The sequence below is a fragment of the Pteropus medius genome, unplaced genomic scaffold, assembly GCF_902729225.1.
Source record: "Pteropus medius unplaced genomic scaffold, Ma_sr-lr_union100, whole genome shotgun sequence".
In the NCBI taxonomy this organism is placed as follows: Eukaryota; Metazoa; Chordata; class Mammalia; order Chiroptera; family Pteropodidae; genus Pteropus; species Pteropus medius.
The window spans coordinates 7,408,656-7,435,496 of NW_024340848.1; the positions used below are offsets into that span (position 1 = coordinate 7,408,656).

Here is a 26,841-nt window from a genome sequence, read left to right on the forward strand (position 1 = left end):
TAATGCTTTTTTTATAGTATAGAAACTTCATCATAAAAAATCTGAGCTTTTATGACAAGACTGCCCCCTCCCAAAAAACACGTCTGATGCTATCTGACTTCACTAAAGATCTATTACCGGGCATCCATCACTGTAGAGAAGTAAGAACAAAACAAACTAGATTTTTGGTCAAGCCCAGGCACTCGGGTTCAGGCCAAGGCCCTCTCACAGAGCCAACTCGTCTTCGTTTTAGACCTATCCACAAACACGCAAATAATTCAGAAGCTACTGTGTGCCAGGACCTTATCTTGGTGATGTAAATTATTTGCCCCCTAGCAATTTAGGGACACCTAGTCAGGAAAAGGTATTAATGGGTAGGGTAGACATCAAAAAAACAAATTTGGAAGGAAGAGGCCTTCTAGAGATAGGCTAAAGCGGGGAAAAAATGTGAAAAGAAGAAAGGGACAAAAAGGCAGAGAGCCAAAGGCATACTCAGAAATCACAAGCAAAGCATCTGTGGAGGGAAGAACCCATTTTTAAACAGAAAGAGCTAAGTGAGGCTGAGGCCACTCTTCCTGCCCAAGAAGCAGGGACCTTCCAGCAGCTCTTTCCTTCCTGGCCCAGGGAGAAACTCTACTCACCCCAGGACTGCGTGCAGTCCCTGCCTCATCACTGGAGTTAGATGGGAGATGGAATCCATCTCTCTCTCCTGCTTTCAGACGTTTTAATCACCCTGCAGTTAGGGCTTGGACATCAAGAGCCCTGGGCCGCTGCTGTTTATGTTCCTGCCCATGAGTGATTGGCAGTGTTTACGTTATTTGTAATGTACTCTACCTCAGAAGACAGCGGGGTAGGCCCATTTTGGACTGACTGCAGGTTTGGCCATGAGAGTCAAACCTCACCTAACTGGACCACAGTGACATTAAGTAACAGGAGAAATGACCTTACTAAAATCCGCTTACAAATTTAAAATGTTATTAATCGCCAAACCTGGATTCTTCGGATGCTGACAACTGCCTCTGACACCTTCTCGATGGCCGAGGGGAAGAAGAGAGTGACCGTCAACCGCACAGCCCCGTACAGTGTCAGTGCCACGAACACGCGGCTGGCTGTGATCACGTTGCCAAGGAGCACGTAGACGGTGAAGGTCACAAAAATGATAAGTTTGCTTCCAACAAAACTCGATGCCAAATTCATTCCTCTAAGGTAGGAACTTCTCAAAATCTTGGAAATTTCCTTCCTGGATATAGGATATAGAACAGGATATACATTTTAAAGGAAGCATCAACATCAAAGTCATGAATTCAAGTGCCTTTTGCACGTGGTCCCTTTCTAAGGAGTGGACGTACATTAAGAGAAAGTCATTATACAGCTCGCATCTTGAGGCCAGCTCCCACACAAGGACCACACACTCCATAACCCCTCATTCATCCAACTACATGAGGCTTAATGTCACACTTTCACATTATGGGGCGATCAGACTGGGTTTGAACATTCATTCAACAAGCACGTGTGAAAACAAGTCCTATGCTGGGCACCTCACTGATGACAGAAAGATGCAGCCTGTCCCCTCCAGGAGCACATGAACTCATGGGAGAAGAGAATAAGGCACCCGAAACTTGTGAGACACCAAGACATTAGACAGAAGCAGCCAGCACAGGCCCTAAGCAGGCAAGGAGAAGAGGTGTCTTAACTGGAAGCAGTGGAGTCAGGGCGAGTAGCACACACCTGGAACCTGAGAGGATGAGCCTGAGTTAGCAGGGGCCCAGGGAGGGAGGAATGAGGATGAGAGTGCTTTCAAAGCCATGGGAGGTGCACCTACAAAGGTACAGAAGTGAGAGGAGGGAGGGTGTATCATGTGCTGGAGTGTAAATACTCATCAAATATTTAAATTAAAGACTAAAAAAAAATTTACAAACAAATAGCAAAACAAAAAGGAACACTATTTCCATGGCTCTGTTTGGAATGAGTAATACTGGCTCATATAGTTTGGCTCATACAGGTATAATCCAATCTCTAGCATCTTCCTGTATGTGCTACATTAACACATAACATTCACATAACATTAACATAAGTTATAGTTTTACTTTAAATGTCATATCAAATATTAACATCATAGAATCATGGCTTGTTTGGCATTTGAATATTAAGAAATATTTTGAAGTTCATTTCTGTGTAAGAAGCATATATATATTTTTTCTTTTAAGAAGATGGTAGATAGAAAAGCAGGTTAAAGTGAGGTACCGCATGATTCTGCTTACCCCTACGGCCACGGGTGGAAGTTGGGGCAGACAGCATTTAATTAAGTTCACTCTAAGGTAAAAACCTCATAAGAATTCTAAAACCATTCAGTGAAAAATGAATAAATAAAACTTTGCAACTTTGTATGTTGATGGGTGGTAACTAGACTTACTGTGGCGAGCTTCTCACGGTATCTACAAATCAAGTTGTATGCTGAAAACTAATGTCATATGTCAATTATAGCTCATTTTTTAAAAAATATGAAAATATGGTGTGATGTTTACAAAAACTTACCTTCTCAAATTGGTAATAAGTTCTGCAAATGACTTTTCCCAGGCATACATTTTTATTATTCTTATGCCGGTTATAACTTCATTCATGGATCTGATCCTCATGTCTGTGAAAGCTGCAGTCTTACTCCTAAAGGGACAGAGAGACAGACATGAGAGATGAGCCATGGCGATTACAACCTAACTTTCCTCATCAGCAGTGGGCACAGGCAGAGGCCAGGAATCAAAGGATTCCCTATAGCTCTTCTTGCACTGACAGCAGAGGAAGGTCCTGCTCAAAATACAAATGGAAAAAGCCTTCAAAGAGGAAGTCAACAATTCATCCCAGTTCAACAAGTAATCCGAAGATCGTGCAATAGCATCTCTTCTAAGGAAATGAGTCACATACAAACCATGTGCTCAAGGAGGTCACGGTTGGGTCGTGAAGGCAGAAAGGCACCCAAGTGTAACAAGAGCACAACTGGCTGTGGTGTAATAAAATAGGAATAAAGTGCTGGGGAGCAGAAAAGAAAGGGCTGTTAATTCTACTGTGAAAGAGGAGAGCAATAAAGCTTCAGAATTCTGGTAGCATTGGAAGGGGCCTCGAAGGATAAGGAACATTTCTCCATGGCAAAGAGGGGAAAGGAAATTCCAAGTAGAGAAAAATGCCAGGTATAGAGGCACAAAAGAAAGAACTCAATATGCTTCAAACAGCACATCTCCCTCCACCTGAAAACCTTGACAATGGCCCACTTCCAAGCCCCTGGGATCTGCTTCAGGTCTTACTCATAACCATTAGGCTTTTCATCACCAGCTACTTTTCTATCACATACACTGCTGCTAGGACTATGGGACGTTATAAGGACATAATTAAGATTTACCTTGCCCTTGGGAAGCTTGTAGCATAATGAAAACACTCACACTGAAAATGGCTCTAACACAAGCAAAACAAAAGTATATGCAGCTAGAATTGGGCCTATATCTAAATGTATTACTAGTCAATAATGTTTAAATAACCTCAACATACATAAATTCTGCTTAAGGACGCTCTACTTATTGAGGTACGGTGCCTAAAAACTAGTCGGGAGGAGCCAGTGAATGCCTTCCCCTTTCCCGCTTCAAGATTAGCCTTTGGCGAAGCTGGAGTCTCCACTGGCTAAGCCTAAAGAGTCTACAACTCACTGCAAAGAGATCATAGAATCACTGCCCCCTCTACCACCACCTTCTTTTTGAACAAGAGCATCAGGCAGACTGTGGATATTAATAAATACATAGTACCTATTTTTATAAACCAGTTTTTCTCTTACCGGAGTGATGAAAACAACTTTCCAATGCAGCTTTGCAAAGGCAGAAGAATAATTAGAACTGCCAACCCGGCAAGACACGAAATTCCTATTTCCATCCACAGCAAGGCAGTTACTGCGATGGCCTGCAGTGGGCCTGCCCACAGAAAGTGCAAGAATATTGTTACCTTAGAAGAAAAAGACAAAGCCTTTTTAGGACTACATAAAAACAAAACCAATAAAGAACAGAGTATAGGAACAATCTGTTCTGAACCAACAGACAGGAACCTAAGCAGAAGTGATCACAGTGGGCTTTAAATCTGCCAAAGCAGAAAAGTTTCTCCTTTCTGGGGCAACACAGGGCAGACTTTTTAGGTGCTTTCAGGGAGAACCGGGCCAGCGGCACTGGAAGGAAGATCTCGATTTTGTCTTCCCCACAGATGAGCTCAGGGCTTCCCCAAACTCTGCCATAAATTTGGCCCCACTTCCCCTAGGCTCTCTAGCACCCCAAGAAAGCCTATGTTATGGTGCCTATCACACTCTCCAATAATTACTTGTGTATTTACCTCCCTGATAGGCTGTGGCTTCTCCAGGTCAAAAGTCTTATTCACCCCTGGAACTAAGTAGGGGCCTTAGTTCATGTTTGATAATTGAATAATTGAAAGAGAAGTGGTCTAGTGCAATACAGATCTGACCAGCTCCTCTGATGCCCTGCATAATAATGTGATATATTCACAAGGTAAGTGTAAAAGAAGACTGTGGTGGGACTGAGGAGATTTGGTTGCTTCGGACTAGGGACTACCCATTTGTCATTATTTATCAGACTTCCTACACAGAGGCAGCACACAGGGCACAGGAAAAAGAATAATCTTGACACACCAGCTCATCATCTAGTGGAGGAGAAAGACAATTCAGCCATCAACACCAACATAACATGTTAAGAAAAGCTACTACAAGAGGACTATTAGGTACATTTAACCAAGCTGGGCAAAAACACTGCTGTCTGCCCATCTATGATTAAAGCATGTTGCAGGCAACATTAGAAAAATAAAACTTTCATCTACAGGACAACACACATTATATCTAAGTTGCACACAGGAGAAATGAAGAGCTATATAAAAAGAACCTTTATGTCCTCAACGGTACCTTGGCCTGTACCAAAACCTGGCACCTGGCATTCCAATAAGGTAAACTACATAAGAAGGATGGGAAATGAAAAAGGATTGCTCAGGTATAGCTTACCTGATCAAACTTGTTCACATCATTGGACAGCAGATTGACGATCTGGCCTGTAGTGGTCTTGCTCATGGCCGCGTTACTAAGGCGAAGTGCCTAAAATAAGGGAAGGAAAGAGAGAATCACATTCCAAGCCTGATACCAACCCTCATTTAGAAAATAGCAAAACAAAGCGCATTTTCATGGGGTTTGCGTGTGTGTGTGATGTCAAGACAAGTAGGATGACCCACGACAGCAGGGCTCTAGCGACCTGGATTCAACCTTCTACTCCTCAGTGTGGTGGCGGCCACAGCAAAGGAAGGAATAGGAGGTAGAGCTAAATCCCCCACTTCATCTTTTGATAAATTTGGACATGTCCAAAGTATAGAAAATAAAGTTTATACTTAAGAGCCAACTAACGTAATTTTGAGCCAAATTAGATGCGAGTGGAAAATTTGCCTAAGAAAAAAAAAAAGCGCAGGCTGTGCGCCAGCGCGCGCATGGCGCGGCAAAGGCGTTGCTGCTTTTGTAGCGTGCGCATGCCGCGCGGCGAAGGCGTTTTTGCGTGCAAAAGTGCGGCATATGCGCGTGGTGGCGCAAAGTGCGCTGTGGCAAAGGCAAGTGCGCGCGCGCCAGGCGCAGGTGCAAGATTCGATCTTCGTCGCTGCGTGGTGTGTGGCGGGCGGCGGTAGCCGGTAGGCGGTGGTGTGTGCGTGCAGTGGGCGTAAAGCAGCGCGCAAAGGGAAGTAGTGCAAGGCGCAAAGGCCAAGCGGTATAGCAGTGAAAGTAAAAAGGTGGAAGCAGGGCGGCAGGCAGGTGGTAGCCATGCGTTTTGTGGCAAAATGTAGCATGGCGCGCGGCGTATGCGGTGGTAGCTGCTGTGTGCAGGCGCGCCTCTGTGCACAAGGCCAAAATGAATGGAAAAATGTAGGGCAATAGACCTAGTGAGAAATCACTTGGAGAGCAGACAGGGCTGCATGCAGATATACAGGAGCCAGTATGCTGGCTGCTGTGGAAAAGGGACAGGAAAGTATGAGAGGAATATCCTACAGGGAAGAAAGAGTAATCCCATTGTGCCTTAACGTCACTTGAAAAGTCATCACTTTTAAAGCCAATTTTACATACACATACATATAATCCCAGACGCAGAAAATTTATGAGAGAAGATGAAGTGAGAGATAGATGTTTTATATAATTTTAACAACTGAAATACACAGCAGAATGCCACACCAAACTCTTATCTTAAACTGTTCTTTTTTTTTTTTTTTTAAATCTCCAGATAACTATACTCAGCTAGAATTGTCATTTACAGACTATTACTGCTGCTGACAATGAGGATACAGGGTAAGATGGTGCCGGTGAAAATGTGTGTAAAAGACAAAGTTTCTCTGGGTGCACATTAGGGCTACTTGTAATTCAGTTGTGTTTATATAATGAAACAGCTACAGAGTTTGGAAGGCAACATGTCAGGTATAACGATGGACTAAAAAGGCTGGCTCTGGAACGTAAGCTAACGTTAGCTAATGGTAACACTGCAGCCAACACAGAAATTAAGATCTGTCAAAAGAAAATCAGTCATATTCTAGATAAGATGAAAAAAAAATAGTGACATGTCATTAATATCATTAATGAGGAAGGCAGTTTATAAGCAAACTGCCAGACTTCTGCTTCCAACCGTGAAAGAATAAGTGGTACTGGACTTGCCCTCTATTGTAAAACTACAAAACTGGACAAAATATATGAAGCAGCTTTTTTCACGCACTAAACCACGGGCAGTGCAAGACTGTGAGGCTTGAGAGAAGGGAAATACAAGAGCTGAGTGACTGGCCTGGCTTTCCGTCTGGGGGAAGGGTGTGGGGGCTTTCTGCTGGGGCAGGGAGAGGGATGTGGGGGCTTTCTGCCCAAGTAGAACCGCAGATTCACTGAGCCAAACAGGAAGAGATGTTGTTCCGAGTTGCAGAAACATCTGCAATTTGTGGGCCAGAGTAGCTGAGGGAAGGCCCCAAAAGTCTTTGTGGGGATTTACCATAGGTTCTTCGCCAGGGTTTCACCGCCCACAGGCAGCGCAAGGCTCCCTGAGGCCTAGGAGAGAGGCTGTGGGTCTGGGTATTGAAGGGAGACTCCAGAGGTCATGCAGTACTGGGAGACACTGGAGTCTGTTCCCAACTAGAAGGAGATCTCCCTAGTGCCTCGATGGTCAGCTCAGATGCCAGGAGGGCCATGACTTTGTAATAAAAATCACACTCTAGAGTAAGAGCCACGTACTTGGACTAATTAAGTTCAAAGTGCAAAAATCAGCCCCAGATTAGATTAGACAGGCAGAGAGATTAAAAGAACCCATCGATTCTGCCACGAATTGTCTATCAGAGCAAATTTCAATACCCTTTAATCGAGACTCCCTATACTGTATCCCTTATAACATTCAACATAGGAAAACAACTGTTAAACATGCAATGAAAATGTGACCCATCATCAAGAGGAAAAACTACAGGCAATCGAAATAGACCCCGAGATGATTTAGGAATTAGATGAAAACTGTAAAATAACTACAGTAAGTCCTTGTTTAACATCATCCATAGGTTCTGCCATTTTAAGCAAAACAGCATACAACAAAAACAATTTTACCATATGCTAAATGATATAAACAAAAGTTCCTACGTTATGAAATGGCTTGAATGAAATGACGTTATTCGAGGACCCATTGGATTGCAAATATGTTCAAGGAGTTAAAGGGAAATATGGTTACAACAAGTGAATGGATGGGTAATTTCAAGGAAGAGATGGACACTATCAAAAAGAACCAAATGGAAATTCTAGAACTAAAAGGTACAATATGGAAAATTCACTAGATAACTTTAATAGCAGAAAATTTCCATTGATCTGTTCTCAGATTCATTAACCCTTTCTTCTATAATTTATAATCTGAAGGATGGAGAAAAAAAGAGAGAGACTAAAAAAAAAAAAGCCTGGAGGTTCAGAGGGACAATATCAAGCAATGAAACATATGTGTAATTGGAGATCTGGAAGAAGACAACATGTAGGGAAGAAAAAAATACTTTTAAGAAGTAAAGGCTGAAATGTTTCCAAGTTTGGTAGAAAATACTAATTAACATGCCTAAAAATCTTAGCAAACCCCAAGAAGGATAAAAACAAAGGGACCTATGCCTAGGCACACCACAGTCAAACTGCTGAAAATCAAAAAACAAGAGCAAGTCTTAAAAGCAGCCCAAGAAAAATGACACATTACATACAGAGGAACAACAATACGATGGATAGCTGACTTATCAGAAACAATGGAGAGAAGAGCACCTAATGTAATCAATGATATGATTTTTTTTGCCTTCAGGAACTATCCATTCATTGAGTACACAGACCCTTGCATATTCATTTATGTCATCATGATCACAAAAACAGCCACCATTTATTGAGTACCTAGTGTAAGCCAGACACTGGACACTGAATAGGAAACAACCTTACAAAGTATTATTCCTATTTTGCAGGTGAGAAAATAAGCTGAAAGTACTTGATGCCTGACAGAGAACAGGCACTCAGCTATTTTTTTGTTTTTTGTTTTTTTTTACTGAAGCAGTTACCACTGTTCCTCATTAATGCAGAAAATTAAATTTTGGTTCTCATAAAGTATACATGTTATAAAAACAGTTCGCATCCAATGTAGAGATGAACAATGTGCAAATTAATGCATCACCTTTCTGTTAATGTTTTGGTTCTACATTTCCTTAAGCTGAGGTGTTATAAATGGATTCTGTTTAGTTAAATTTGTTTTCCTTGTGAAAGCAGAACAGTTCCACCATGAGAAAAATGAAAGGCAAACAAACAAACTGGAATCAATACTTGTATAATACACACCAGGCCCAGGGTTAATACCTTTAATAAATCAAGAGAATTATATAATAATCAAAGCCTGGAGGTTCAGAGGGACAATATCAATAAGAATTATAAAAGCTTACCAATTAAAGGTGGGGCGAGGATCATAAGCAAAGACCACATGCAGGAAATTCGCTAAGAAAAACCCAAATTGCTAATGAAAATTTGCAAATCTCAAATTCCTTATTACTCAAAGACATGTAAATTAAAATAAAGCAGTATTATTTTTCACCTATGCAATTGTGAAATCAGCAGAGATTTAAAAAATACAACATCCAATCTTGTCAAGAATGTGGGCAATCTCATTTCACTGGAGAAAATGTAAACAATTAACTCTTTGGGAGGAAATCTGGCATATCAAAAGCCTTGAAATGTATATACTCTAAGGAATTAAAACTGTCTTCGAGGTTTTAGTTTTAATCATGTTCACTGCGCTGCTGTTTGTTAATATATAAAAACTGGAAAATTATCTAAATATCAAATTACTAAAAACTGGAAAGCAATCTAAATATCTAATTATTGGTTATACTAGAATCTAGGTGGCCATTAAGAATAAGACTGAACTATGGAATGAAAACTCCATCAGCACAGGATCCACTTATGGTTGGTTCTGATTGTGGGTGGACATGAAAATATGTCTGGAGTTATAAGAGAATTCTACAACCTAGGTCAGAACATTCATTTTGCAGAATTTTAAAAATAAATGCAATATATTTGTCACTTATTTGGAAAATAAACTGCTTCTCCTTTCTGTTATTTTAATCAGAAGTGAAACGCAAAATCCAAGTGCAGACTCAAATACCACCACCAAAGGAATGGGGGAAAAAGAATGCCCTTTCCACAGAAGTGAGTTTTCCAGACTGGTGAGATGTAGTATCCCTTTAAGAACTCAATCTTCATTTTAATAGAAACACTCCTCAAACCTTTCTCTAATAGTCCCTTAAAAAAAAAAAAAGACACAAACTGTGGCTCATCATCTCCATACTGCAGACTCCTAGCCAGTGTTAAAAATCCTGTGTGTGTGAACACTCCTCCCACAGAGAGCCCCAAATGGCAGTGCTTTTGGGATTTTACATACGTTAAATAATCATTTTGTCCCTTGCTGTCAAGCTATCTCTTCAAAAGACTATCTCACCATGACCTTCTACTATCTTTTCCTCAGACTATCTCACCATCACATACCAGTGTTTCTAAACTAGGATATTGCGTCACAATATTCTAAGAAAAGTCATAGTAAATAGGCTCTTAGTAAACAACTAAAGGACTTTCAGTACAAAAACAAGCAAAAAAAACAAGCTTTCATGTCACCTATTTTGCGTTTTTGACTTACTTCCTGATTCCTGGCCCTACCCCATAGCTGAATTTGCCAAATAATGTGGTTTCCAGGTACAATGGGCATTACTGCGAAAAGCAACTATAATGAGTATGTTTAGCTCACCTGAAGCAGAAAATTGCCTGTATTTTTCCAATACTGCTGTCCAGAGTTGCCTAGCAATGCTGCTACATCTATTTTCACGATAGTGTAATCAAAAGCCACAAATCTGTGTTTAAGGGGAGTGCTAAGGGACTGCCTAATATCCTGCATCTCCATGAACATGATGGGTGACAACTCCATAAAGTTAGATGTCTTCTACAGTTCTCTACAGTCCTGTAGAGAAGAGATTCAAGGAAATGGAAAAGTACATACAAAATCAACCACCTGCTGCTATCTATAATCTGACAGCACCACTGCTTTTTTTTTTTTCTTTTTTTCCTGATTTCCCATGGCTGTCACACAACCTAGCATACCTCTTCAAAAAGCTCTATACCAGCTTTGACAGATTTGCCATTTACCTCCTGGGGATAGCATTAGCTTTCTTTCGACTCCACTGGCCACCTTTTACCCTTATACTACTATGACCTAATAGAGTCAAGAAGCTAGAAAGATACGTAGAGTTCACAAGTGAGCCTCTGAGCACGATGGGACAACACAGACCCCAAGAACCACCTGAGTGGGTTGGAGAAGGTATTGGATTTGCTCTAAGATCAGATTCAGGACTTGAATTCCTCAGGAGTTTCCTTAACCTCATCACGTCCAAGAGCCATGAGTCCCTAAGGCTGGCTTTTCTAATGCCTTGGGAACCCTAGGGCCCAACAGCCCCTAGGTGACTACAGGAAGAGCCCAAGGGTTTGCTGGTGACCATGCTACATGTAAAACACCACTCTCAACTGTGGGAGGCCTTAAGTACCCCCAGATCCTTGGGAACATTTCAGAAAATCTAATTATTGAACTGAAAATAGGTACCTCGATGAGTGAGGAGACAGTCAATATAAATCGTTTCAGAAAAATGACTACAATTTAATTAATAAAGTTTACTTATACTGATGCAAAGAAAATGTAAGGCAATTTGATGGCACTATGTTCAAAGTGAGATCACATCCCCAGACAATGAAAGACCCCTCATGCCCAGTCCCTTCCATCATCCGTTTGTTTGAAAGAGAAGCGCCATCTGACTGGTTTACCAAATGAGAGACAGGAACAGAGAAATCGAAAACACAGAAGAGCTGTGTGTGGCAAAGGTGAGCTGGCAAGGCAACCAGAAGAAGGAAAAATATAGTGAGAGTAATAAAGCCCATGAGAAAGAGAGAAAGGAGAGTGAGAATACACACAAGTACAAATACACATTTTAGGGTTAGGTAAGAGATTATTTAATGAGAAAATAAATGAAGTATGCCCCTCCCCCACACCCCAAAATGAACTTCTATCAATATTTTTAAAAATTTTATCATGTATTTGTTTTGTTCCTAAAATAAAAAAATATTTTAACAATGTGTTTATTATAATCTATCATCTCAAAAATGGCAATGCTTAGTCACAAAAATTTATACATAAAGCCATATGCTAAGTCTTTTATAGCAACTATACTGAGAACTATTTTGTCTACAGTTACTAATCATTTTACTTGTAATATGCCTTTCTTCAGACAAAGAGTACAAGAAGGAAGTAATATGCCCTCTACAAACTCACCCACCATACACAATTTTACTGAGAATTACTCAAAATGAGAGTATTTCACGAATGCAATTTTTCTTTTTCCTAATGTTTTACATTTATCAAAGTATTGAACTTGAAGAGGTTGGGTGTGCAACAAACAACATCTTAAAAGCTTTCAGAAAATAATCTGTGTAGCAGGAAAAAGATGATAAAAGGAGATACTATCTAAAAGGTTCATCATAACACATAATTTTAGAACCAAACTTATCGAAAGCAGCAATGCTTTAATTTCTATCATCAGTAATGTATACAAGAATTAAGAAAAAAGTACACAGAGCATTGAGGAAAACTACCTCCCACAAAGCGACTTGTCACACAACTCTTTACCAAATCCCATTTTTCTAAATCCCACATTCTCCTACTCTTAGAAGCGAAGTTTACCAAAAAGCAACTGGGTTCCAACAGCTGTTAGGACACAGAGATACCAAACAAAGAAAATGTCAGCTAATAGGTCCCAGAGGGAGGAGAAAGGAGGAGGTGAGGACTTGAAAACATAACCAAGACACAGCTACTTGCTCAGAGCAGGGAGCCAGAAAGGGCAGAATCCTCTTTGAAATGCCATCCTTTTCCTCCCCAACTAACTGAAAGTTCATGAGGGTCAGGGTGATTGGTGACTTTTTCAATGAATACTGAGTAAATGTATGGCCTGTACCTATGCAAAAAATTAAATTAACTTTGAGGACATTATGCTAAGTGAAATAAGCCAGTCATCTAAGGACAAATCCTGTATAATTCCACGTATACGAGGTCCCTAGAAAAGGCAAATTCAGAGACAGAAAGTAGAATAAAGGTTGGCAGCGGGGAATGGGGAAGTACAGTTTAATGGGCAAAGAGTCTCAGTTTTACAAAATGAAGAGTTCTGGAGATGGAAGCTGGTGATGGCTGCACAATGATGTGAATGCACTTAATGCCATTCGAAAGTGGTAAACATGGCCAATTTTACACCACGTGTATTTTACCACAAAATTAAAAAATTTTTAAATGTGTATATTTAAAAAGCAAAATGATTACCTTTGAAAACCCGAAAGAAAATAACCACCAAAAAATCTAAACTTAGAGAAATCTCTTAAAAGAATGAACGGGAAATAAAAACAATTTTAGACAAACAAACAAAAAAAAAACGTTAAGTAAATGAATTAGAATTTTAAAAATACATAAATATGTCATGATTTAGGCATAAATCCCAGGGAAGGAAATGCAGATGCTCAGGCTGCCCTTTCACTTTCCAAGGAGGCCCCACATTCACCCTTCCCTGCCCCTGTCCCTGTCCCTTCGCCGTTCTCTGGTTAAGTGTTTCCTCGACTTGCCTGATAGGAATGCTTGGGGAACAGTTTAAATATACAGATTTCCAACCCCTTTCTTAGATTTTCTGAAGGAGTAAGTCTGAGATTAGACCCAGGTTCCAAGTTTTTAATAAGCACAATAATGACATGACAAAATTTGGTGACCCTCAGCCTAGCATATGCTCTCATCCTTGATCTGTCACGTGAGGAGGTTAAACAGGTATGCCTTACAGCTCATACTATCACAACCTGTACTGTCCACACAGAGCTCCCCACTGCAATCAGTGAAAGGGTAAGAGAGAAGTCAAGTCAATGACAAAAGTGTATATAAACTGTGAACATAATAAGATTTTAACTGTACAAACCTATGTGGCTAAACAAAGACTGGAAAAGAATCTGCAAAAATGATACTTGCCACTTTAGAATGATGAGGTTTGGGGTTACTTCCTTCCAAATTTTGGGCAATAATAGTAAGCAAAACGGAAATGCTTAAGAAACTGCCCAAGTTTCAAGACTGGCTGGCTTTGCGGATTCCTATCAGAACTATGATTTCCTAACCATGATTTTTCCTCCTCGAAATTCCCCCTCTAATAGAAAGGGCTACTTTCTTTCTACTCTTCCTCTCTCTCTCTCTCATAAATATAACAATGCATTAAAAGATCTACATACTAATTCATTCTGCTAATTTATTTCTGCACATTGTTTTGTGAGATCGGTTCACTTGTCTTAGATAAATAAGACAATTGTTATTCTTTTACAGTGACCCACAACTTGTTTGCTGGATGTCAGGAACAGTTCATGAAAACTAAATGCTTCACCAAATGGTAAAAAAGTGAATGAATGAATGAATGAATGAATGAATGGCCAGTAAGATATGCAGATTGTACCTCCCAGATCTGACTTCTCCTGACTTCTCCTTTCCAACTCTATGGCTTTTATCTCCATGTGGGGCCCTTATCAATTCAAGTGTAGCCACATGCAGCGGGCCATCAACGCATTTCTCTAAATCACTACTCTGATCATTTATTTCCTCACTTGAAAAGGTGTAGTGGCTCACCTCTGCCACCTAAATAAACCCAAGTGGCTTCAGCTCATGATCAAGGTCCTCCATCACGTGGTCCCAGTATGCCTTCTTAGATTTACCGCCTAGTGCTCATCTAAATTTTTATGCCAACTATGCTACTACAATTCTTTGAATAAACCTTTTCTGTTTTTCCATCTCAACACTGTTCGAGGCATGGAATGCCCTTCCTCCCCTACCCACCCCCCCAACACACACACACCTTCAATTAGTGGGATCCTTTCCTAAACCATTAACTCTGTACACTTGTGTACCACTTAGCACCCATGCTGCCATTTCGTCTAATTATATGTATTTGAGCCTTCTGTGATTGAACGCCAATAATAAAGATAATAAGACTGTTTCGACACTAGCTAAATACCAGGCACTATGTTAAATGCTTTACAAAGACTGACTCATTTAATCCTCACCACAAACACGAGAGTTGGGTACTATTATCTTCCTTACAAATGAGGAAATTTAAGCTTACAGCAGCTTGCCCAAAGCAAATAGCTAGCAAGAAGGAAGCTAAGAATCATACAAAAGCAGTCCAAATACAGAGCCTTGTTATGTTTGTGATCCCCCAACCTTCTTAAGTTAATAAATGTCTTCTGTACCAAGTGCTTTACAAAAATTATTTTATCCAGTACTCACGACAACACCATGAAGAAATATTCTTTATTCCCATTTTGAAGATCAGGAAACTGAGGCCCTGAGCAGTGAATTCATTTCTCTATGACTTTACAGTTTAGCAAATGGCAAAACTGAATTTGAACTCAGGTCTGAATGCTATCAGAGTCCATGCTCATAATCCCTACCTTATGTGACCACTCACAGTGTCTTCTATGAAATACCCATGGCCCTGACCAACACCTGAGTACTTGGTACATCTGATGTTCCCAGCCCACATTCTAAGACACTAGGGACTAATGAGTGGCTACCATCCCTGAGGTTTACACCTGCAATTTCTAAAGGGTCATTCACCACTGAGAAGGGTTAAACTTGCAACCCATATGCTAGGAGATGAAGAGGGAGGATTGGGATGGAGGTGGAGGGGCCTCAGGAAGGTGAACCCTTCCCTTCTAATAATCAGCACACTCCATGCAGAGACTTTTTAAACTATGGCTCCACTTACTGCAGAAAGCTGCAGACATCACTCAGAAGTCAGGAAGCTCAGCCTCTCTCTGAATCCTGAAAGGGCTCCTTCTCCTTCCTTCTCAGAGTCTGTGATAAAGGATGCCTGCTGTCCTAACAGTGATCTTAAAATGTAACTGAGCTGGAGAAGTGTCTGGAAAGGCAAAGTAAAATGGTCAGGAGAAGATGGGTCTTAAGAGAAAGAACTAAAGAAAAGGAGAAGATCCATCACTCAGAAAGATGAAAAGTACCTAAAAACATGAAATCTAAATGGTGCGGGCACATGCATTTTCCTCCAAATTACAGAATTCTAAAATTAGAACTACAGATACTTCTTGACTTACTCCTGATAAACTCATGGTAAGTTGAAAATATCATTAAGTTAAAAATGCAATTAATACACCTAACCTACTAACCATCATAGCTCAGCCTCGCCTACCTTAAACATGCTCAGAACACTTACACTAGCCCACAGTTGGGCAATTATCTTGAATTCGATCTGAAGAGCAATTGCTTCTTCTCAACAGAAGCAGGAGACACAGATGTACATTTTGTAGATGTAACAGAATGAGAAAACACAAAGACAATACCTAAAAACACTGGCAACACAGCACACGGGAGAGCATCGGTGGTTCACCCTCATCATCCCCTGGCTGACGGAGCTGCGGCTCTCTGCCACTGACCAGCATCATAAAGGTACCGTGCAGCACATCGCTAGCCCAGGGAAAGATCAAAATTCAATGGACGTTTTCTATTGAATTTGTATTACTTTCACGCCATCGTAAAGTCAAGAAATTGTTAAGTCGAACCATTATAAGCTGGGGACCATCTATACATCGCTTACATAATTAAAAATATACTTAAGTAAAAATATTTCTCTAAACAGAATATTGATCTACAGAAGTCATCCCCTTGAGATGTACTGCATAACTATCAGTCGTCAATTCTCGTTATTCGTGATAGTTATGTTTTATAAAGTCACTGTGAACATGAATTAGTGAATAATTGCTCCTAGGGAAAATACAGGGTTAGGCTGCTGCCAGTATTCATCAACTGATCAACACATACATAACCCTGCTTCTGTTTAAAGGCAACTTACTTAATATCTATCGTCGATTAACACTATACTCACCGCCAAAAGCACGATAACTTATACCGGAACCAAACTTATCTAACACAGGTATTTTCTCCATAAGACACATTACAGTCTTCTTGTGCTTAAGAACTGTGGACAAACATTTCAGCACTCTGTGGGAGGCCATCCTAAACAGAAAATCATCAACAAAAAGCACAAAAATACAGAAAACAGGCACGAAATAATCTGTGAAAGGGATACTTTTTTACAGTATGAGAGCTGAAACACGAAGGCGGAGCGTCATCTTGTTCAACACCAGCTGGGAATATGCATGTGAGGTGACTCAAAATTTCAGCCACTATGTGCACACCCACAAATGACCATAAAAGAGCCTCGATTATTGATTTGGGGGTTACAAATAAATGATTGACTGTACATACATTCTTATAAGACAGACCTACAATAAAGAATAAAGGAAAACAAAGATGTTTACAGGGAATCAACTCATCTTAGAAGTTGAATTAAAGAAGGACAAATTCTCTCCTACAAACTATCCTTTAGGTAACTCTAAAGAGAGTTATGACAAGATTTTATCCAAAATAAGAAGTCCAGTCAAACTGATCCAATTCTGTAAGGAAATCTGCACCAGGAAACAAGTAGCAGAGAACAGCATCCAAGGGCTCAATGACTAATTGCTCTGGCTTTATCTGGCATTTAGAGCAAGCTAACCCATCATCAGGCTCCAATACAGGAACCATCTTCACACTGGACACAAAGTCAGGAAATCTAAGAGCCAATTAGGCTAAAGATCTTAAGGAAAAAATCTCCATGCTATATTCATTTTCCATGCCAAAAAAAAAAAAAAAAAAAAAATCAAAAAAACCTCTGGGACATTATGACAAGACCATCCTTATTACTGAAATTGTCATCCTGCCTTCCCTCGGTCTAGAGGTTTTTACATTCAGGCTCACTTCCACCCAGGCCAAAAGCCAAGGTCAGGGCTGCCAGAAGGGACATTCATTCCCACTACTGACAAGGCTGGAGATTGTCAGCAGCCTTCAATCCAGGCTCACCTTTCCTGAAGCTACCATCTTCTACCAGCCTGGCCCTACCTCCTATGCTCTAAACTGGCAAAGTAGCCCCTTGAAATTTGAAGTTGGACATGTCCTCCTTTTTCTGGGTCCCAGCCAAGAACAAAGACAAAGTAAGCCACTTGTCCCACTAAAGAGGTGAGAGCACCCTATGCTGGAAATATGACCAGTGATTGCTGGTGACTTTTTAAAATGAGCAAGTATAATGTTCAAAACACTACTTTTTAAGAACTTGTATTCTTAGTCTGTTGATGTTACAAAACACAGCTTGTGTTGCACAATCTCTTTATTTGGTAAAATGTTCTGAAAAATGCCCTAAATATTTGAGGAACCTGAACAGACCACCAACTGAAACAAATGATTCAAACGAAATGTCATACTTCATAAACTTCTCTTCATTTAGTCCTCACGTTAAACAGAAAAATCAATGCTCTAGCAAGAATGCAAAATGATATAGCCGCTGTGGAAGACAATATGGTAATTCCTCAAAAAATTAAACATAAAAAGGCCATATAGTCCAGCAATCCCTCTTCTGGTAGTTTACCCAAAAGAACGGAAAGCATGGACTCAAAGAGATATTTGTACGTTCGTGTTCATAGAGGCATCATTTGCAATAGCCAAAAGGCAGAATGGATAAATAATACACGATATATCATTCAGCCTCCTTTAAAGGAGTTAAATTCTAACACACATTACAACATGGAAGAACCTTGAAGACATTATGCTATATATATGACATCAGCCAGATACAAAATGATAAATAATGTGTGATTCCACTTATATGAGGTACCCAGAGTAGGTAAATTCATAAAGACAGGAAGCAGAATAGTGATGCCTGTGGGGAGAGGGGATCTGGGAGTCAGTGTTTAATGGGTACAGAGTTTCAGCTTGGGAAGATGAAAAAGTTCTGGATGTGCATAATGGTGATGGCTGCATAACAATGCGAATGTCCTCAATGCCACTGAATGGTATACTTAAAAAGAGTTAAAATGGTAAATTTTATGTTATGCTATTTTACTACAATAAAAAAAATGATCAAAAGCCAAAAGCAATTTTACTGAAGCTGTGCAAAGGTAAACAAGTGGCAAGTCATTTTTATATATGATACATCCCACAAGGTCATTTAATATTCTAAACTACGACTATGAGCTTAGCAGCCAATCCATTTATAACACCCAACGTGATTTCCTCCCAGCATGGGAGATTAGAAGGTGGGGCCTGAGCATAAACTGCACATGTTCACAAGGGGACATTCAGAGCCACACTGCAGCCCCAGCTTTTCTCTAAGAAACCAGCCCACCTGTGATGAAGTATCTTATTTCTTTACCTTGGCAGGATTCTGGAGACAAGGCATGAGGAAATCTGTCTTTCCCATATTTCTAGAAGTTCAGGTTACACCTATGGTTTAACCCAAGCAATTCTTGACTTCGTAAAGGGTCAATTCTTTTTGGGTAATCAAGCCAGCAAATTAATACCTTGGGGAGGTGTTTACATGAGCCAAGTCAGATCACATTTCCCAAAGGCAAAGTTCCAACGTGTCAGCGAGAAGAGGAAGAAAAACAGGTGGACAACAACTCTCCTCACAAAGCTTTATTCGAATCCTCACCTCGAACCTGACTTCAGTGTTCTAGGCTTTCAGAGTGGAGTGCTTGTGCAATTTCCTATTTATTTATGGGAGCTAAATATGATCTGGAAATACAAATCTAGCTAATTTATAGAGAAATCTGAGTATTCTCCTAAATAGCAGAAGGGAGTGCAAGAGAACAAAGGTGATGAAGATGACAACAACAATGAAGGCCCCCTGACCGAGAGCAGAGGCATCGCTAGCATTTCCACCTCACAGAAGAAGAAATCAGCTTGCCTGCAGCAGCCCCGCCACAGGCAATGAGATGCCAGGCCTCCAGAACTCACACAAGCCCAAGATGAGTAAGACTCTGCTCAAAGAAAGATGTGCGGAAGACACCTTACATTTTGCAGGGGGGAAAAAAAAGTATTCTCAAGAAACAAGCTCTAGATAAGTAGCAACTAGGTAAAAGAAGCAATACTTAAATTGCTGAATTTTATCTCCAATGAGGATTTTTTAAATAAAAATTGTATATATTTAAGGTACACGACATGATGTTTGATATACATATATATTGGGAACCGATTACTATAGTGTATGTTTGTGTATGTGTATGTGTGTGGTGGGAACGGTTAAGATTTACTCTCAGCAAATTTCAAGTATATAATACGGTTAAATAAATTTTTGTATTTTTAAAGCAAACAGCCCTGGGCAAAGAGATATATATAGGATCAAGTTTCTAAAAAGCTCTTCAGCTCCTGACCCCTGGTATATATTGGCAACTTCTTTGTAAAGACACCTGAAATCCTACTCCTTTTACAGTAGTTAAGATCAGGGTAAAACTATGGGATACATTTATGGCATTTCTCAATACAAAAACAGTGAACACATCAAATCAGTCTTCTTAAAATTGTTATCACACATACTAATGAAAAAATACTGTATAATAACTTGAATGAAAAGCAACATAAAATAGATGAAACCATAAGTTCTCTCCAAAATTACTGAAATGTAAAATTTAAAGTTTTATCCCAAACGTCGAATTTTTTCTTGAATATTATTTAAAGTAACCATAGCTATAGAATATTGTGAGTGTGTCTGTATCTGGCTTCCATTTATATTTTCCTTTACTTAACAAAATTATATCGAACATAAATAAATGGTTCATTTAAAAAATATTATCATTCCCTTTCTCTAATACAATCAATCTTTTCTCCTAGATTTAAATTTATAGACCCAATCTCACTGACGGTCACTTTTAAATACAAATTTGAAATAAAAAAAGCTTTTAATGAACAATAACAGAAGTTCCATAAATATAACTATGAGATTGAGGCATAACACTGAAAAATTTTCATGCCTAAATCAATTTAATAGTTATTTTTGATACTTATTTCTTAATTAGATTTCAATATAAATTTAGTATTTTACAACCACATGTGACCAGATTTTATCAAAGCAGCCCTGACTTAATCTCAATAGAAAACTCATTATATATTGATAAAATTGCTTAAAAAAAATAAATAAATAAGTCTGATGCAAACAGTGAGCTTCTCTGGTAAGGTTTAAATGGTTCAATTTATAAAATTTTTAGGTTACACAGAACTTTCCAAAAATGCTTCTAATGCTTCAGGTGCACACTTTCATACCAAAAGACACTTACCTTCCGATAAATCATATGGCACATGGCTACTCTTAACCTCATCCCAGCACACTGGACATGATAAAAGTACAAGTGGTGCAGTGTGGCCAAAATGAGCGTGCAAACAGACAGCACCGTGACATAGGCGTAGGCTTCGTGCAAAGTCACAGAATTGGTGGGATCATAGTTTTCAAAATAACGAATAATTTTCCCCAAAAATATGGGCTGGACTACTCTGAGGGCTTCCTAAAAAGAGAGAAAAAAGCCTTAATTAGAAATACAAGCCACACCGGTTTTCCTTAACACAGCTTTACTTTTATTATTAGCATATAAAAAAGGCATTATGACCAACTGCTACATTTGTCACTAATCTAAAAGGAAAATAGGACTACTTTCTTCTTTATGACAAGCAGATAGTTGTTCTAGCTTTAAGCCAAAATTATAAGTTCAAAGACAAGAAAGCTTTAGTACATTGTGTTTGGTACGCTGTGGATGCTTGATAAATATTACAACCAGTGCTTTAGAATGCATTTGGCAAAATAGCAATTAAATCTTGGCCTAAGATGAGTAAGGAAAAAAGTAGCAAAACAGTAAGGAATTTGCTTACATATGGACAGCCTGTTTCCTCTGTACTCTCAACATCCCAGCCCAAAACAAAGTTAAGAGTGGCTCATCTATGGAAGGCACACTCTTGCCACCTCCTTCTGCTTTAAGAGCCTTTACATACTGAGATACTGGCACAAACACAGATCAGAAGGGAAAACCTTACAATCTTTCCCAACCCAAATTCAACATGTCAGTAGATCAAGAGAACAGAGTCCAGCTTCCGTTGGGATATTAAAAAGGAATTATTAAAGTATTAAAAAACCAGGATTGGGAGGTTCCCAGGCTTTCAGCCCCAGGGGGTATTACTTTAATTTGTCTCTACACGCTAGAAGCTGGGATGTGCCCAGAAGTGCTGCCTCCTTGGAGTCAAAAATTAAACAAGGCAAAGTCAAGCTATAAAATAATGTTGTCAGTGCTTCCCAATCAGCCATACATCCAGGGCAGGTGCTGACTACTCCCCAAGGCAAAAAGTGAAATCCTGCATCAATGAGATGGGAGTCCTTGGGCTTATCTTCTAAGTAAGATTTAGGAAAAGCATTTTTCTTCCCCAAGATTAAAAGCAAAGAAACAGCAAAACTTGCCCCTCCCTGACAAACGGACATTCCACCCCATAAATTACTTCCTCCCTTGGAAGGTAACCCTTCTTCCATCAAAAAAAAAAAAAACACTCAATGAAAAATGCACGTCACCAAAAGCAAATACGTAGGCCCTCAACATCATTTTTTCCACGAACTTCTCAAAAGACAAATGCCAAAAGTCTGGAAATCTTTCAAGAACTCAACTTTGAAACAAGCATTTCCTTTTAAAGAATCTCTCCTTATTAATACAGATATGGCAAACAACTGACAGGTTTGACAGGTTTGCTTTTGATAGCTCTTTCCCATCTGTCCGAAGTAAGGAACTCATGCACAAAAGGGAGGGAGAATCCAGAAAACGAAACATGAAACAAAACTAACGTGCATTTTCTTCTCAACCAACTAGTGCCCTATCAGGATATTTATGGCAAGATGTTCCCGTCCCTCAAATGGGTGTGACATTAAACCCCAGTGATACTCCTGTCCCACTGTATGTACGTGCACACACACGTTCACAGGCTTCACCAACTGCCTCATCTTCCAAGAGATCACAGAAGTTTTCATCTACTATATAGAGGTAAGGAAAAATTGTTTAGTTGAAGAATTATGAGTAAGATAATCACAAAGGCTCATTGTTACATTTCCAGCATGCCCAATCATTCACCCCAACGAGCACTAAGCGTTTACGAAAGAGTAGTAAAACAGACTTTAATAAGAGTTTACTGAGATGAAAAGCTGGAGGCTTACGCAGAAAAGCAAGAACGTCAAACTGTACACATGGGCCGTCCCATCCCAGGTGTGGCCAAGGGCAGCCCAGGGAAGCAGCATGCAACCTTGGGACTATACACCAGCTCAAAGGTAATACCTGCCATATCAAACTTTCCTAAAACTTATGATTGTCTGTGGCAGTCAGTATTGCCTGTTACTCAGCAATCCATTTGAGCCTAACATGTATATAATTACAGGAGAATGTAAGAGTGATGTCACCCATCAGAAAGAATACTAATAGATGCAACAAATCTAGCACAAAATGAAGGTAGGTCAGTACCGCCTAAGCTCTGGACTTTTCTGCAGACAGTATTTAATAGTAGAGTCAAGCAAATTGGCTCGAATGTAATGCCAGTTCATGGCCCATACCTTCCCATTCATCTGTCTATTCTTGATCTTAACTCTCAACTAGTAAAAAGTGTAACAATTGAGAAAATATGCATAATCAAACTTGAAATTGACCAAATTAAAATCTTCTGGATGACTATCACTAACATTGCTGTATGATATATAGGAAAGTTATTGAAAGAGTAAATCCTAAGAGTTCTTATCACTGGAGAAATTTTTTTTTCTTTTATTTTTTTTATATGTATAAGATGGATGTTCACTGAACCTAATGTGGCAATCGCTTTACAATATATGTAAAATCAAACCTTCATGCCATCCACTTTAACCTTATACAGTGATATGTGTCAATTATTTCTCAATAAAACTACAAAAAAAATTAAAAGTTCTGGATAGTAGGAACAAGGTCGAAAGTTATGCAAACACTTCATCTTTGATATCAATCTATGACCTGGTGAAGATTCTTCCCACAAACCAACTGAGAATACAGTCCTTATTCCTTCACAAGAATTCTTGTTAACTGAGAAATAAGGGATTTTTAAAAGAGCCCAATAGGATACCACAATGCCCCATGGTTCAAAGTTCCACCAGAGTCTGAGTCTCGTTTTTTTTTTAAATGCCAGTTTATTTATATTTTTTCTTACTATATATACATAATTTTTAACATTTTATTTATTTTTTTTATTTTCCCTCTCCCTCCCCTCTCCGTCTGGTAACCACTAGTCCATTGTCCATGTCCATGAGTCTCTGTTTGTCCTGTTCATTTGTTGCTTTTAGGTTTATACCCCACATATGTGATATCATGTGACTTTCAACCTTTTCTGTCTGGCCCATTTCGCTTAGTATGTTATTTCAAGGTCCAACCATGTTGTTGCAAATGGCAGTATTTCATCTCTTCTTATAGCTGAGCTGAGTGTCTTTAGGGCAGATATTTCTTAATGGAATATTGGCATTCAGCCTCCTTATAGCAACTGACATGTGGGCCCCACCCCTTTCTCCTCAGGGTAACTTATTACATGACTGGATGCTAAAACCTCCCCAGTGGGCAGTTTCTTCACCATGTTTCCCCATATACTTGAAATGTTTCTTGTCCAACTCTACCACTCCTGACTATGAGGGAAAAAAAAGAAAATATAGGAAATAGAAACAAGCTATCGGACAACAAAAAAGAAATGCTTGAGTAAAACATATAAGCATAAAAGAGAGAGCTCATGGGGAAAATGTGTAGATGGCTAATTTTTAGAAATGCAGGAATAGGTTGAAGAAGAATTTTCATTCAAAAGGCTAATCAGCTCTCTGTTCTGCTTCTGTAAATATGCTTGTTGCATGGGCTGTACTCAAAATTGACTAAAGACTCACCTTCCCTTTTGTTTGATCTGTCTAAGCAACAAATGTAACTGTTTGTACTCCCTAGCAACTCCTCCCTCTTTGTAACACTTTGTAACTGCTGGTAACCCATAGCAACTCCCACCCTTTGTAACACAATGTAACCACCTGCAACCATAGCAACTCCCGCCACTTTATAACTGTCTGAGGACAAATTAACCAGTCAGCCTGTGCCAAAAAGAGTCTATATAAGGAATGTTGCAACTGAGCTCTAGGGCCCAGATCTTCAGAGCACTAGCTCCTCTGGGATCACTGGCATAATAAAACTGAGTTCTCCAATTCTCTGAGTGCTGCTTGGTTTCTCGCGGGTCTAATTTTGGATCTTTTCTGCAACAAGGTGACAAGGGTAGAGTTGAGAAAGATCCAGCAATAAGGAAGAAAAGTAGTGAGTGAGTCTGGGGAAATAACCATCAAGATTCTAGATATACCTTAACTCCTCTTTTAATCAGGGGTCATCATCCTCACTGCACTTTAGCATTACTTGGGAGGTATTAAGGACACACTGATGCCCAAGGCCCAGCATCTAGAGATTGGTTTAGGTTCAATTGATTAAGAATAAAGTTTGAAAATCCCTTACCCTGAAAGATTTTGGAGAGCAGAAACTAACCCCATGTGAGTACCTGCTATCCTCCTCTCCATCACGGCATCTGAGCCTGGCAGGTCCACAGACCTGCTTTGAAGGACTTACAAGTACTATGAAGGGTTTTAATCAGGGTTACATGCCACATATCATGCTTCTAAGAAAAACCCTTATGAACCTGAAGTACTGAGGCTCGGAGGAGGAAAACTATCCATTCTCCATTCTGCTCAGTAGAAAAAATTAAATATATTTAAAAAAGAAAAAGAAAAAGATCATAATTTGTTTTTAAATTTACGTCCAAAAAGAAAGAGGAAATAGTAGAAGGAACAAGGACAACAGTCTTTAATAGCCTCGTCTGTTGATTTGGCTTTGGAACCAAGGACACTATACAGAATTACAAAACAAATTTTTAAAAAGTAATTCCTAAAATTTCAGAGTAAAATGAAGCAGATGTACCTAAATATATACTCATGCAAACCATACAAAAAAAGAACAATTAAAAGTGGTTTTAAACAAATAATTAGAAAATATATCCCCTGTGCAATATACCTACCTACCCTAAAATCAATATGAACTGCAAAAAAATCTTAAATTTTTTTTGTTAGTGATATTATGGGTGATAGTGTTGATACTATGAGGTAAAACAAATAAGTAATTATGTTTTCAGTGAGAACTGGGATTAGGCATGGGAGAAAAGAGATACAGACATACATAACAGATAAAGGTGTAAGAGTAATGAGATTCAGTAAAAACACTAGTGTACTGAATATGATTTGAAATGTAAATACCCATATACACTCATGATATGTTTACCTTTTAAAAAATGTATTCTAGCTTGATCTAATCAAAAAGTTGAGAAACAGTGATCAACTCACCAGCAGTGAGTACCTCTAGTGCCTAGACTATAGTCTCTAAACACCATTTCCCAGTCTACGGCCATGCCACCATGAACGTGCCCAATCGTGTCTGATCTCGAAAGCTAAGCAGGGTCGGTTAGTACTTGGATGGAGGAGGACCACCTAGGAATATCAGGTGTTGTAGGTGTTTAAAATAAAATAAAATAATAAAATAAAATAAAAAATAAACACCATTTCCCACTAAAAGAAACCAGAGTTAGTTGGAGAAATGGCTGATTCCAGGGCTGGGGCAAAAACTGTAGAAGATGATCCCAAAAACATCTTGTTACTCCAGAAAGCAAGGAAACTAGCAAAGACTATCAGAGTATATGCAAAAGACCCTTTAGCCAGTGGGAATCTGTTAGGACCCAACCTGAACAGATTCCCACTGGCTAAAGATGGCCAAAGTTTGGCATAAGAATAATAACTGTAATGGACTGAAGCACATAAGAAATCTTGAAATACATGACACTCATAAAATAAATGATGAAAAAAAAACTCATTAGCCCCAGAGGAGAATGCTGGAAAACAATTTATTATTTTGAAAATTTGTTTAAAAATTAAGAATTTCCTCTGCCCTTCCTGTACATACTGGAGCTCAGGGTAACCAAAGAATTGATTATGACAAATTTCTCTTCATGAAGTATTTCGGCTAATAAATGAAGAAGAGAAGAATTATAATATCACCAGTTTGCAACCCCCTAATGAATGAATGGGTCTTGAGCAATGACCGTGAATATTGTCTAACATCATATACAAATACAGACGACCATATGTTATGTACCTCATAAGGGAAGTAACACTACTCTAGCTATTGAGTAATCCTGCCAAAGAGTCGGAAAAATACTGAGAACAAGCGTCTAGACCTAACCACCAACTTACAGTGCCAGAGAACATGGGGTGGAGGGCAGCAATCATCCAAATTCAGAC

At 39.3% G+C, this 26,841-nt stretch overlaps 1 protein-coding gene across 5 annotated transcripts in view; it reads right to left on the reverse strand.

Annotated features, from left to right (window-relative positions):
• ABCC4 (ATP binding cassette subfamily C member 4 (PEL blood group)) overlaps positions 1-26,841 on the reverse strand; it is a 222,329-nt gene that overhangs the window by 149,505 nt on the left and 45,983 nt on the right. For 4 of the 5 annotated variants that reach the window (XM_039837765.1, XM_039837757.1, XM_039837737.1 and 1 more), the window contains 5 exons: positions 20,777-21,001; positions 5,015-5,104; positions 3,797-3,960; positions 2,515-2,640; positions 970-1,219 (listed from right to left, as the gene is read on the reverse strand). In XM_039837765.1, the coding sequence (XP_039693699.1) occupies positions 970-1,219; positions 2,515-2,640; positions 3,797-3,960; positions 5,015-5,104; positions 20,777-21,001 (855 nt within the window). The remainder of the gene's footprint in view (positions 1-969; positions 1,220-2,514; positions 2,641-3,796; positions 3,961-5,014; positions 5,105-20,776; positions 21,002-26,841) is intronic. The other variant, XM_039837776.1, reaches the window with a different exon arrangement.